The sequence below is a fragment of the Adiantum capillus-veneris genome, chromosome 16 (assembly GCF_014529385.1).
Source record: "Adiantum capillus-veneris isolate H3 chromosome 16, ASM1452938v2, whole genome shotgun sequence".
NCBI classification, from domain to species: domain Eukaryota; kingdom Viridiplantae; phylum Streptophyta; class Polypodiopsida; order Polypodiales; family Pteridaceae; genus Adiantum; species Adiantum capillus-veneris.
Window position 1 is genome coordinate 4936722 of NC_140946.1, and position 14032 is coordinate 4950753.

General features: G+C 44.9%; 1 protein-coding gene across 1 annotated transcript; it reads left to right on the plus strand.

Moving 5' to 3' along the window:
• The first annotated feature begins 547 nt into the window (after nt 1-547).
• On the plus strand, nt 548-13517 carry LOC147438487 (uncharacterized). Its single transcript, XM_086484584.1, has 2 exons — nt 548-820; nt 13078-13517. Exons 1-2 carry the CDS (start codon nt 549-551, stop codon nt 13313-13315), a joined length of 510 nt encoding a protein of 169 aa, XP_086340710.1. The 5' UTR covers nt 548; the 3' UTR covers nt 13316-13517.
• The last annotated feature ends 515 nt before the right edge of the window (nt 13518-14032 follow it).

Below are 14032 nucleotides of genomic sequence, written 5' to 3' on the forward strand. Positions count from 1 at the left end.
AGCTCAACCCATAGTGTACATAACCAATCCCTAATATCTCATCCCTAATCACTCCTCTCAACTTGATCTATTTCACTAAGTGTATTCCTGAAGGGAGTCTTGGAAGTTTATGCCATCCCTAGTCACTGCTGAAAGTGGATTTTTCCACTCAAAAAATTTCGTTTATTTTTCAATTTGACTTACACTCCTCAAAGTCTTATTTTGCCTTTGACTAGGTGGCTGACTTCAAGGAAATTAGCTGTCCTCTTGTCACGAATATCTTTCTTTTTGGCCTATTAGACGCACACAAATACAAGCGCATGCCATTCTATAACCAACCCTTTGCCATAACAAGTCACACAACACACATCAAAATCCTCATTTTGCATAACAGCCTCCCCTGTTTGGAAACTCCTTCCCCACTGTAACCTCACACCATTACAGAACTCATTATAGTGGTAGGCCAATGTGAAGCAAAGATTCAATTTTCACCTACATTCTTTTCAAAAATTGTTGGTGATGGCTGCGCCACGTGGATGGCCACTAGTAAATCTCCTGAATGAGCATGGATGGCGGAAAAGCGTGGAATACGCAATATGCAGTCAATGAGTGCGCCATTTCTGCTATCTGCACCGGCGCTGCAAGCACGCGTGTACAAACATGACTTCAGTTTTGCAAATGTTCGATGGCAGAAGCTGCAGTCTACCGCCCCCGAGGCACTCCACATCCATCAGCATCTCCAGGTCCCTCTGGCTCAACTTGAGGGAGTTGAAGCTGTGGAGGAGGCATCTTCCGTCACGCCCATTGAAGCTCCTCCGGCTACAGACCTTGTTTTTGTCGGGTAAAGTTTTCCCACTCTTCTTCTGTTTGTACGCACGTGAATGTGGAAGTTACGCAGCAGACCTCTGAGTATGCAGCTGCTACGCCAACAAGCAAATACGATAAAAAAACAGTCAATTGTGACTGCTAGGGTGCATTAAGACCGCCACTTTCCGTCCGGGAACGGGTGTTCCCCTGCCCAAGGCCCTCGTTCCCGGTTCCCATGTTTCTATGCCATGTCCTCTCTTCACTGACGGTGGTGTGCCCTACAGGTTTGGTCATGCTCTTTTGCAAGCTTCTGAGTACAAATTGAGGGACTTGTCTGCAGTCTCTTATGGGCAGTATTCCTGATGTTCGACAACAGGTTTGTTGAGATCTTGCAGATGACATGTTTGCTCACAGTGTTGATACTAAATTGTGCAATCAACATCATATACATGACATAATATCAATACACCAAGATGAGTAAAGGAGTCGCTTAGGAGAACTGCAACATACCCACGAAGATCGGAATGGGCTACCCCAAGGTTGGAGCTCTCCAAAGGGATATAAGAGAGAAGCCTCCATATGTTGTTGACAAGTGGAAAGGACAAAGTTTTCAGAAAGATTCTATGGAAGCAAGTTACAATAGTGGGAGTACATGTGCTCTTCCGAGTCTATATGTACTTTGGCATATTGTATTGGATTATCCTTATGGATTTGATCTTGACAGATACCAAGGAATGGCGGACATATGGTGTGATCTCAGGGAGTTCGCTTGAGTAGCTAGGTCTGGGGGACCACGACAACTTCTTTCGCAAACCTGAACTTTAGGTCACAATGTCGGTGGTCTTCCATTTCTTAGCAGGTTGAGTTTATCAATGACGTGATTCTAACAGTTCGGTGATCAAGTGAAATACATGTTGTTTCGCTAACAACAAGTAACCCTAGTTTGAGCAAAATTTGTGTATACAAGTATCGGTCCCAGGATTCGCTATCCTCCAACATTAGACTAAAACGTTTCGAGGTGAAATTGTTGGAGTTTTGGCATCTCAAGGGAACTGCCCAATGATCCTATTAATTAGTTTAGCTTTTAGGTATTTATTTTACTTATTTGTCAAAGTCTCGGTAGGGCAATTTACTAAGGTTGCTACATAAGCAACCATCAGTCCCCATTGTATTATCATGAATTCATTGCCAAGGTTGGTTGGTTCAGGAGACTCTCTCTCTCTCTCTCTCTCTCTCTCTCTCTCTCTCTCTCTCTCTCTCTCTCTCTCTCCCCCCTCGGTCTCTACGCTTCCGCATCGTCGACTTTGACACTTTGACATGGTATTAGAGCGGCGTGATCCTTAACTTTGTTGTAGCAAGGAGTTTTGCAGAGAAGAGGAGATTCGTTGCGAAGAGAACCTGTGAAGAGGTCTCACCCCCCCCCCCCCCCCCGTTTCTAGCGTTTTAAAACGCTACCTTCCGAGGCCGCGAGGCCTTCCCCCTGCTCTTGCCGCTGTCCAAAGCTTAACCAGCCACTAGCGTTTCAAAACGCTAGTCGGCAGCCACTATCGGCAGTGCACGACCCCCCCTCCCCCGGGTTTTAGAACGCCTTGGCAGCAACACTCTTGCTTGGTGACGACGGCTAGCACACCCCTTTGGTGACAAAAGCAAAGAGGCGAGGCTCATGCTGCGTTTTAAAAATGCTCCTGAAAGGGCTGGCCGACAGGCAGCAAGGCAAGGCCTCTCTCTTTGCCAGCATTCTAAAACTCTGCAAGAGGACGAGCACAATGAGGCAAGTCACCGGGTGGAGGCATGGCCAATCTGTGAGCATATTGAAACGCTGATCTGCAACACAGAGTAAGTATGAGCCCTCTGTTGTTTGCGTGGGCTCGTTCTGTGAATTGGGCGAAATTGGCAGCTTTCAAGCTTAATTGGCCGCATTGAAGCAACAAGGGGGTGTGCCCCAAGCTGGGTCACAACTTTTGTGTTGACGTGTATAGTGTGCTGGAGTTTGTGCAAGTGAGGGGTACCGTGCTGCCTTTCCTTTCCATGAAATCTTCGAAAAATAGGGACAACTTTGAGCGAATGGCCAAGATTGGCTTGGGGCCTTGAGAAAAGGGTTTCCTTTTCCTTTTAATGCATGAGTTGTTGATCTGTGTATGAATAAATGATGGCTTTCACCAACTATTTTCCAAGACTGATTTATGGAGCTTGAGCTAAGGAAGCTAAAGACGGAGGATTACCAACAACCTTTGACATAAATCGTTTTCCCTCGCCTAATTACCATGAATAGTGGAGCAAAGGGGGCTCATATCTCAAGTGGTAATTAGGGGGATATTTATTCCTAAATGCAAGAGTACTAGTTGCTAATGCAATGGCAGAATTATCAAACCTAGGAATGAGCCATAGGCTCTAATACCACTTGTTAGGATTAGCATAGTTAAGGAGAACGGGTTAGTGTATGTCACAAACTGCCTACGTGTCAAAACCCTAAAGAATGGAGCCAACTTGCAGATGCTGGCCGAGGGGCCTAAACCCTAAGAGAACAAGTAACAGAAGAAGAAGTCCTACCAACTTATGGGGACCTCGTTCGATGGGGCCCCAATGACGTAAAGGAAGTAAAATAAAACAGGACCCACATACACACATGCAAAACTAATGACGTGGCAGATGTACGGCTGATTTTTTGAAAATTGCACTGACATGATGACGTGGTAGGCTATACGGATTTCCGCGTTTTGCACTGGTTGATGATGTGGCAAGTTGTACGGATTTTCGTGATTTATGCTGGCAGCTTTTTGGCTTTGCTTTTGGGTCAGATGCTTTTGAGTTTGAAGGCTTTTCACTGCAATTGCTTTTTAGGCCAAGGGCCTTTAAATATGAGGTTAGGGCTCATTCTCTGGCATGCTTCCTGGAGAAGGTGCAGAGTCTGGAGTTCCGGCTTGTACTGTGTTGATGTAATATAAAGAAATACCGAAAGGGGCGCCAAGGTTTGGAGCCAATACTCTCGGGGGTGGAATTCCGCCACTCCGTGTCGCGTGTCGTCTCTCTTTCAGTTCAGTTGTTGAAGTGCTAAAAGCCTGTTCAGTCTGTATTGGCACGTGGTGCCCGTCTTGTGACAGTGGTATCAGAGCATCAGGCGTGTGCTTTTTTGAAAGCATACCGGTCCCTACAAAAGAGTAGACAGAGCTATTGGAATTTTATTTGAGGTATCTTCGCCCTCCAACCTGGACTTATTAGCCACTCCCACCCTTACTTCATTGCGCATCGGGCGCGTTCCCGTCTTCACCGCTCGTGTCTTACAGGGCATAAGTCATTAAGAACCCAAGACTTGGAACTCATGGATTCAGCAAAATATTTGCAGTTTTTGCTCAACGAACTCCACGACATTCTTTCACGGCATCCTCAACAGAATCTTCCGATGCTGGAAAGTTTTCAACAATTTTTGAACTACATGTTACCCCCTCTGATGCCCCATGGTACCTCCTCCTCCGGCACCAGAAAGTATGCGAGCTTCCAACCGGCAGCCTTCTCAGCCGTCTGTTCACTGTGCTCAAGGTTCCTTTTACTTACGGAAGGGAGAGCCTTCCGTTCTTAATGAGAGAGTGCAATGGACACAAACAAAGTGAATGGACATTGTGAATGGATGTGCATGAGACTGAGAAATAGAGAAAAGAATATGACACCAGAGACGTTGTAAACCCTCCTCCGAAGGCCCCACTCTCGATGAGGATGACGACGACGATGAGGACGACCACGAGACGGGCTAAAATCTGAAAATGCTAAGGGCTGAAATCTGCAAATCTTTATTTGCTGAATTCTGACTCTATGTCGATGACAATGTCGATGGCGACGATGCGACGACGATGCGCTGAAAACGCAGATGCTGAAATCTGCATTTTCCGGGCTGAAACTGCAAACTTCGTGAGGTCTGTCCGTGCGGCTAGGATCTACTGCGGGAAGGTGAGATCTGCGAGGTTCGGGGGTTCTACTGTGGAGTCTGACTGTTGAAAACTGAAAACGCTGATGCTTGTGGGGATTCCGTCGCGAAGATCTGCCTTGCAGATGCAGAAACGCTAGGACTGATCTTTGTCCTTGCGGTGGAAATCTGCTAACGCTGGGGAGTCTGCTGCTTCTTGCTGTCGCCAGGCTGTTGTCAAAGCAAAAACGCTGGCTGATATGAGGTTTTGTCCAAAAACGCTAGCCCATCTGCCAGGGAGCAAAAACGCTGCAGATATGCTGTAATCGCGGACGATTACTCTCTTTCAAGAAGGGGAGATTTCACAAACTGCTGACATGTCAAAACCCTAAAGAATGGAGCCAACTTGCAGATGCTCGCCGAGGGGCCTAAACCCTAAGAGAACAAGTAAAAGAAGAAGAAGTCCTACTAACTTATGGGAAACCCGTCCGATGGGAACAGGAACCACATACACACAGACAAAACTGATGACGTGGCAGTTGTACGACAGATTTCCAAAAATTGCGTTGACATGATGACGTGGCAGGTTGTACAGATTTCCGTGATTTACGCTGTCAGCTTTTTGGCTTTGCTTTTGGACCAGATGCTTTTGAGTTTGAAGGCTTTTCATTGTAATTGCTTTTTAGGCCAAGGGCCTTTAAATATGAGGTTAGGGCTCATTCTCTGGCATGCTTCCTGGAGAAGGTGCAGAGTCTGGAGTTCCGGCTTGTACTGTGTTGATGCAATATAAAGAAATACCGAAAGGGGCGCCAAGGTTTGGGGCCAATACTCTCGAGGGTGGAATTTTGTCACTGTGTGTCACGTGTCGTCTCTCTCTTTCAGTTCAGTTGTTATTGAAGTGCTAAAAGTCTGTTCAGTTTGTTCTTTTCTAATGGCACGTAGTGCTCGTCTTGTGACAGTTAGTACCATTCATGATTGAACGATGCTAATCCTAATTAATATAGAAAATGTTGAAGACACAAGCTGATGGAAATTGGCCAAGCTCTTATTGGAGAATGAAGTCACATATATATTCAAGCATAGAGATGAGCTCAATATATAAGAGAAAAAGTGGTAGCTTGTATGACATTATCAATGAGGTGTGGGAAATCATTGAAATGAGCCCCAGAGGAGACTATCAAGTGGCAAAACTCGTGTATACCTTTTTGGGGCTGCTTTTGACCTATCTATTGGTTTCATATGCAAGTGGAAAAGTGCCAGAAAGGTCCATTGGTCATATATACACATGTGGGCATTATTTTGGGTATGTAATCATGCATGTGAACTTAGGGAGAGTTTCCATATTGAGGGCATAAGCTAGGCTTACCCCAACACAAACGAGAGGGATGTTGCGTGATGGGCTATTTTCTAAATTTTTTGAGTAATTTTTATTTACAGAAATTAGGATATTCAAATGTGTACACTTGAACTATAAAAGTTAGGAAATGTAGATCTATATGAATTGATAAAAGCCATCAAGAACGGACAACTCTGATATGTCATATGATGGGTGACATTAAGCATCGCGAAGGAGTTGTACCGTTAGTTCGGTGGGAGAGACAAGGAAATGGGAATTCCCGATGCGTCACATGATGGGTGACGGGAGCTTTGAATAGGAATATTCCATTGGTCTAGGAGGAAATCTGAATTGGAAAAAGGAATATGCGTAAAGACGCGCACAAGAATAAAGATTGGTTATGAGAAGCTTTTACTAAAAAGCGAAATATTTTTAACTGTTTTCCGGGAAGTAGTGAGACATCTTGTGTGATCACCACACTTGGACTCTAGGCCCTTGGCAACCCTACCCACACACCCACTTGGTGTGGGCTTAGTGTTCTGGGACGCCAACTCTTCCGGTAGAGGCTAGCCCGTTGGCTGCAAGCTCCGAGGCTCGGGGGTAAGCCCGTATCGGCTCTGTGGTTGGGAGGTGAGTTCGATGTCCGCTCTCTATGCTTGTCTTTGTGTGAGTATGGCTTGTGTCATGTCATGTCTGCAGGAAGCATCCGGCGAGGGACTTACAATATTCTTCTTGATCGAGCCATCAAGCATTACGGAGCAACGACGAGCCCACACACCCCCCTCCCCCCCCCCTCCTCCCAAGAGCTGACTAGCCACTATGGAAGACATTGGGGCCATTCTACAGAGACCCATGAGAGTTCATGGATGATCACCATGGTGTACTTTCTCCATTGTACACCTCATTGGCCCTCGTGATTGTACACCTCATTGGCCCTCATGTCCGTCCCCATATGTTTTGAGATGATGTATTGTGTGATTATATTGATGATGATGAGGAGGATGTAGGGTAGGCTTACATACCTACCCACTCTAGGTTTGCTTGTTTATTTTTATTTTTATGTTCCCTAGACATTGTACTACACATGGATGTAACCTTGTGGTTTCATAGGTCATTTTGGCCTTTTGAAGACGTTAATATAACATTTCATTTCATCTCTATACATACCTGCGTGATCTTGTCTCCACCATTGCCATGTGTGTGTGTGGCATTGCAAGTGTTCTCGTGTGGTAGAGGACCGTACAAGAGTCCAGCTAGATCGGAGTCGAGGTGTCCACCTGATCAGAGGCCAGTCCGTGTCTTTTGCGCTTCTTCCGCTGCCTATTTTGACATCCTCTAGCCATGTCGCTGCGTATCATTAAACTTGGTGAAAGTCTCCATATCTTTTTCCTTAGAGTCTCGCTTGAATTAGTGCAATCAAATTTGCTTGAGGTATACAATCTCGCTTTGTCCATTGGTTCAACATCAGAAACGTGCTTTCCTTGCTTGAGATTTTTCTTCATTACTTTATTGTGTATGAGATTGGCCTAAGCTTGTGCCGAATCGAGAAATTTAACTCACAAGAGAACTTCTTGTTTAGCCATAACCCTGTGAAACTCGCCCGTAGGGCGGTAGATTTTGGCTTTCACCCGAAACTTTACTTTAAACTTTAGGACAGAGAGAAACTTTGCAAATAAAACTTGTAACTGGAACTAACACTTCGAACACACACGGCTTGGAAGCTAGAGCAATACCAAGGAGATGCTGACAACCTATTGGCCCCAAAGATTGGCGCCCCTTTCGGTATTTCTTTATTCTTATCAAAAAGGGAATAAAACCTACGATTTTCTACGAGCTGTCCCGCATAATCTGATCTGAAAAAGGCCTGTTCTGGCCCAATTTCGCAGCATAACTATACTAGGACGCTTCATAGACAGTATCCCCACGCAATAAGTGACTTTCTCGGCGCATACAGACACTATACAAAAGCTGGCGAGACTCTGCAGACATCCTGGGGGTATTAGGGACCGTTTAGGACCGAAATCCTAAACCTGCAAACATACACAGAAGGCTGTATTTCCCTGTTTTAGACTCCGTTTCGCGAGCAAGTCGCATCCGTAGCAAGTCCCGAGCTCCCGCACCTGTAGGGCTACTTGCCCTTTGAATCGGACGAGATTTCTCGCGTGAAATCTCTCCGAATTCACTTGGTACCTGCGGGGAATTAGCAACTAGCTAATCGAGTACCTATGCAGAGGCTCGTGCCTCGGCAGGTCATGCTCTTACATCCACTTTGCATCCATAGGTGGATAGTTCTTGAACTTCACTAAATAGCGTCTTGCAACCTGTCCCTTAACCTTTTTTTTCTTATGACATATGTGCCAAAATCTTCTCAGGTACCAAGATCTCATCAAGTGCATCGACTTCTAGCTGATCCTCTTGTGGCATATATTCTGGCACATCACCCACAAAGGGTCTTAGAATACTCACGTGAAATGCATTATGAATCTTCCAAGTGTCAGGCAATTTCAGCCTATAAGCAACAAGCACTTGAACAAGTCAATAGTAACGTATGCTGAGCTTCGAAAACAACCTTTCCTTGCCCTTATCTTCTTTAACCTTGCCTTGTCAAACCGTAAAAGTACCCAATCACCAGTTGAAAACAGTAATTCATGTCGGTGACGATCAGTAGCCCTGTTCTGCTTTGCTCGAGTCTTCTCCAAGGCAACCTTGGTTTTCTTATACATTTCATCCATGTTCTCAACATATCAATCTACCTCAAAGATCTTGTCCTTTGTATGCAGAATGGGAGGAACCTTTTTGCCACCTTCAACAGTCTCAAAAGGTGCCTTGCCTGCGGACGAATGCACCGTATTGTTGTACACATCCTCAAGCATAGGCAAATACTGTTCCCACTTGCTCTTATTATCTGACACAGAACATTTTAATTATCTGATACATAACATTTCAACAGATCCAAGACAGTAGAATTAGCCTCTTCTGACTGTCCATAAGTTTGTGGATGAAATGAAGATGAGAACTTGAGCGTAGTGCCCATGTTCTCAAACAATCCTCTCCAAAACAAACTCGTCATGTGAGGATCATGATCACTGACAATCGACCGTGCACATCCTCTGGCCTTATACGAACTTGATGGTGTCCACTCTTAAGGTCTATCCTGCTGAAAATTGAAGCACCCTCTAAACGGTCAAGAATATCATCAATCCTTGGGATAGCAAACTTGTAAGTTGTTCTTGATGGTATTCTTATTCAACGCACGGTAGTCAATACACATGCGTCAAGAGCCATCCTTCTTCTACACTAGGAGCACTGGTGCTTTGCAAAACCTTCGATTGTACTCCTATAGACTCTTGCAAGTAGCCGCAGTTAGTTGGTGTCAATCTGTCATGACATCGGCTTCAAATTCATTTGACAGCCACGCAGATGCAAACGTTTGCTTGAAGTATACCCATGTGGCGGGTGCTTGTCCTTGCATCAACAATGTCTTCCACCATGTAAGCGCATTGTCTTTCAAGAAAGTGGCAGCTTTCCTGAGTCCTGACCTTTAGAGCCTTTGTAAAATTCCCTCCTGCATAAGCTTTATCAAACTGTTGGAGGAAAGTAAGAGCCTTTGCCTTGGCCTCAAAGCTGCTGAAAGTGCTAAACTTTACAGCTGCACCACCTTCTTTATAAGCTTTTGGCTTTTCCAATGCCCCCAAATTGTCATAGGGAAAGCCATGCCAAAATTGCCATGTGGTACCCCAAATTGGCCCAGATTGCTTTGAAAGCCTTGTTGTATGCCGATATTACCATACATGGGGTTTGGCATCATGCCGTGCATATCCCCCAAACACTATTCCTGGCATATAATGTTGGTTTCCTGACGCATAACCAGCCATACTTTGGAACACAGATCCACCCTCGAAATACCCAGGATGTATCGTGGGTGGTGGAAAAACTTAATGCATTGCTTGGAAACTAGCTCCCTATCCATTTAATGCAACATGTGGACTCTGAAAGGTGGTGGGCTGAACTGGCAAAACCTGTGGAATTGGCATCCTAACCACCTACTCATGGACGGAAGGAACCTGTCTTGGAGCCCCTGACTCCGCAACATGCGAGTGCTCCCTATCCTGTTGGGACGCATGAAGGACCTGGGCTTGAGCCTCAACGTGCTCTACTGGCTGTGGGAGTTGCCTTGTCCACTGTGGCACTGGTGGCGCTTGCAAAAACTCCATAAACCTTGGGTTTTGCACCAGTCAAGTGAAAACATTCACATTGGCAACATACTGAATCCTGAATGCATCATCTTCAAGTTGCCCAGTCATAAAGCCCTGCACTAGTGGAGCATTCACATCAACAAAAGGTACAGATAGGGGTGGCCGTGAACTTTCGCCAACCTCGAACACCGTAGGTATTGCCTGCCTGTCCTACAAAGAGAAACTCTCTTCCATGATGCCTTTCCCTTTGTCGGCCATAGTGTAACCCACGTTCCTGTACTCTATGGCTTCACCAAAAACCAATCGAGTCTCACTTATTGAGGAAAAAGTGATTCTGTCTCTGTGACGGAACCATGAAACCGGCCCTTAGGGCGGTAGACTTTGGCTTTCACCCGAAACTTTAAACTTTAGGACACAGAGAAACTTTGCAAATAAAACGTGTAACTAGAACTAACACTTCGAACACACACGGCTTGGAAGCTAGAGCGCTACCAAGTAGACAGCGACAACCTGTTGGCCCCAAAGACTGGTGCCCCTTTCGGTATTTCTTTATTCTTATCAAAAAGGGAATAAAACCTGCGATTTCCTACGAGCTGTTCCGCATAATCAGAGCTGAAAAAGACCTATATGGTCCGATCTCAGTAACATAACTATACTAGGACGCTTCATAGCCAGTATCCCCACGCAATTAGTGACTTTCCCGGCGCATACGGACACTAAATGAAACATGGCAAGAATCTGCAGCAGGCTGAATTCTCTGTTTTCTGCCCTGAAAATGCGCCAGATCACCCGCACAATGGTCCGCTCGCGTCCCCGGACCTCCTGTGGGTACTAGGGACTGTTTAGGGCCAAAACCCTAAACCTGCAAAAATACACAGTAGGCTGTATTTCCCTGTTTTGGGCTCCGTTTGGCGAGCCGGTCGCATCCGTAGCAAGTCCTCGAGCTCCCGCACCTGTATGGCTACTTGCCCTTTGAATCGGACGAGATTTCTCGCGTGAAATCTCTCCGAATTCACCTGTACTTGCGGGGGATTAGCAACTAGCTAATCTAGTATCTGTGCAAGAGGCTCTTGCCTCGACAATCGTGCATGAACCCACAAAACTGTACATACAGATGAAAAGCCCTCGAGCAGGACATCATGTTTCTGTATTCAAAGGGGGAGAGAGATGCACGAGAGCGGAATCATCGCGCTACATAAGATAAGGGAGAAGGCAAGCTTTCCATTAAAGCTGTGAAACCTGCACCCACTAGTCACCCATACTCAATAGTCACTTAATGGTAAAATTCAGCTCCTCTCTTAAAAATGAGCTGGACTAGGAAACTGCATGAGAAGCCGCCAAGTGTCCACTTAGCCTCTTTTGAATTAATTCCTAGTACCCACCAACTTATAACTCTGCGCCTTGACACCCTTTAACTGCTCGTATTCTAGTGTCGACTAGCCTGACCATCTTGTGGCGACGTGCCCTTTTCGACTCCGCGAGACTCTCGGCCATCAGCCGTTTCACACTGGCACACAATGTTTGGCCATTTGTGACTTCAAAAAGAGGGTCCCAAAGATTAAATAAAAATCAAGGGAAAGAAACCAACAACTAAGGTTAGTGGTTGCCCCATCCTCGTGACACCCTGTGAGGTCCACGATTTTTCCACTTGGTGAAAATTTCCCTACCTTCTTTTAGCCATGCTTGAATCTACAACTTTTGCTTTGTGGATGGACCTGTTGGAAAAGTCTTCCACTTGATGAAAATTGCCATGCCACACTCTCTTTCAGCCACGCTTGAATCTACAACTTTTGCTTTGTAGATAGACCTGGTTTTTCTTCATGAGGAATGTACTTGACTTGTGTGAGGTTTGTCTCAAAATTCTCAAGTGTATACGTCTCACTTATGCTTGTGTTGTAGCGACAACTTATACCAGACTGTCATAGTATGGAGAGTCCTGTCCACACACAAACAAGACGGAGCTGATGGTTATATATTGTCTGGTGATGGCTTTTATGGGTCATATCTTGTACTTCTTTATCAAGTGAGTTTGGTATTTTGTGGATTCGTCTAGGTACATAACAAATATGTGACCTTTCTTAGGCACAAAAAAAAAGGAGCAACGAAAGGACTTTGCACGAGAATGAACAAACCCTCATTCAAGCAACTAACCTTGTTGGCATTGGAGTTCTTTATTTTGCGCTTTATCTAGACAAATACGGAGTTTACATGTAGAGCACCGCACCCTCCAAATATCTAGTAAGCCCGCTATGTAATTCTCACCGAACGTGAGTAAGGGACCATCCTTGCAGTTGACAAAGATGACACCACTTGGCTCCAACCAGTAGCATCACGAGGAGAGTCTCTCTTGAAAGTTGTTGCTGCATTGCTTTTGTTTGCCGTGCATCTCAGGAGTCATGAAGGAAACATGATATGCAATTCTTTGTCTTGGTGTATGCTCATGTGTACAATGTGGGTGTTTGGTGTGCGTGGTGTTGTGAGCAGTTATGGATGCCTAGTTCGACACTCAATATTGGGCAGTGATGACGTTGGTGTGGATGTTGTCCTACTAAGTTATTAGTATGCAGACAATCTCTTGATTTTTACAACATTTTGAAGGGTTACAGTGTGTGGTAGTGCTCTGGGTTCACGTGTTGGCAGACAGGTCCTTCAAATTTATTGCTTAATGAAAAATCAAATCTAGCGAAGTTTCACTGTAAAGCAAGAAGCTCGTTTTCTCCCTTCCTGCTTTTTTCCATGCTGTGAGCGTTGTTTTTCTTCGCATACATTATAAGTCTTTTGTTTCGAGGCATTCCCTATTTTGCAAAGAAAGGAGGTGTTTTCTCACTGTGTGTCAAGGCATTGCTGCATCAAATTGTCAGGTTAGGGCTTTTGCTGATATTCTGGATTGGGAGCGTTGTTGTGCCGGAGTTCATCTTTAGTAAAGTCTTCAAGCAAGAAGAAAGCAAGCAGGATGCTGCCACCGCTGCCAGGCAGAGCCTTCTGGATGGTATTGCGGGTGGCAGCAAAGATTCAGGTGGAAGCTCAAAGCAATCTTTGGATGAGGGAAGTGTCAAAGGCACAGGTGGTTTTGGCAAGAGCCCTAGGCTCAAAAAATAGTTGACAATTTAAGTAGCGTGGTCCTGGTGCAAGAACAAGTTGGACACACATACACACACAGCAATGTTGATGTCATTACATCTTTGTTGGAGTCGTTTGTATCGAATCTAACAAGCATATCTTGCAGATGTGGAGGGTCTGAAGCAGTGTTCCCAAAGAACATTTTTCGAAACAAATAGAAAAATTGGGCTTTTCAAATTTAGGGGATTTTCTCCAAAATTTTTGCAGGTTTTTTTGAAAATTATAACTAAACTAGGGAAAATTTTGCAGTTTTTTCAAATTGTAAATTTTTACTTTACAGGTAGAAACCAAAACCCTGTAGTGCATTGCAACTATTTACAGGTTTTCTGTGAACATTGGTCTGAAGTCTGGATTGAAGTAAATGAAAGTGCAATTGATGTTGCCATTCGTGCCCCGTTCTCATTTCATTGGACCATAACTTTCATGGTCCGCATTTTAGTTATAAATTTGGGTAAATGCTTTAGATTGTCCGGTTGTCTTGCTAGTTTGACCCTTACAATTCAAGGCCATCAGAATGTTTTTCCTTTGGAGCAATGATCATGTGTGCACATGCGAATTTCCCACGACCATTGCTTTAATAATGGTTGTTCATGTGGATCGAAAACTATCCCCCTTTATAGTTTGCACTCACTAGGAAATGTGTCCGTTGTCTACTGTAAAATTGAGAGATTCCTTCACATCAAATATGCGACACCT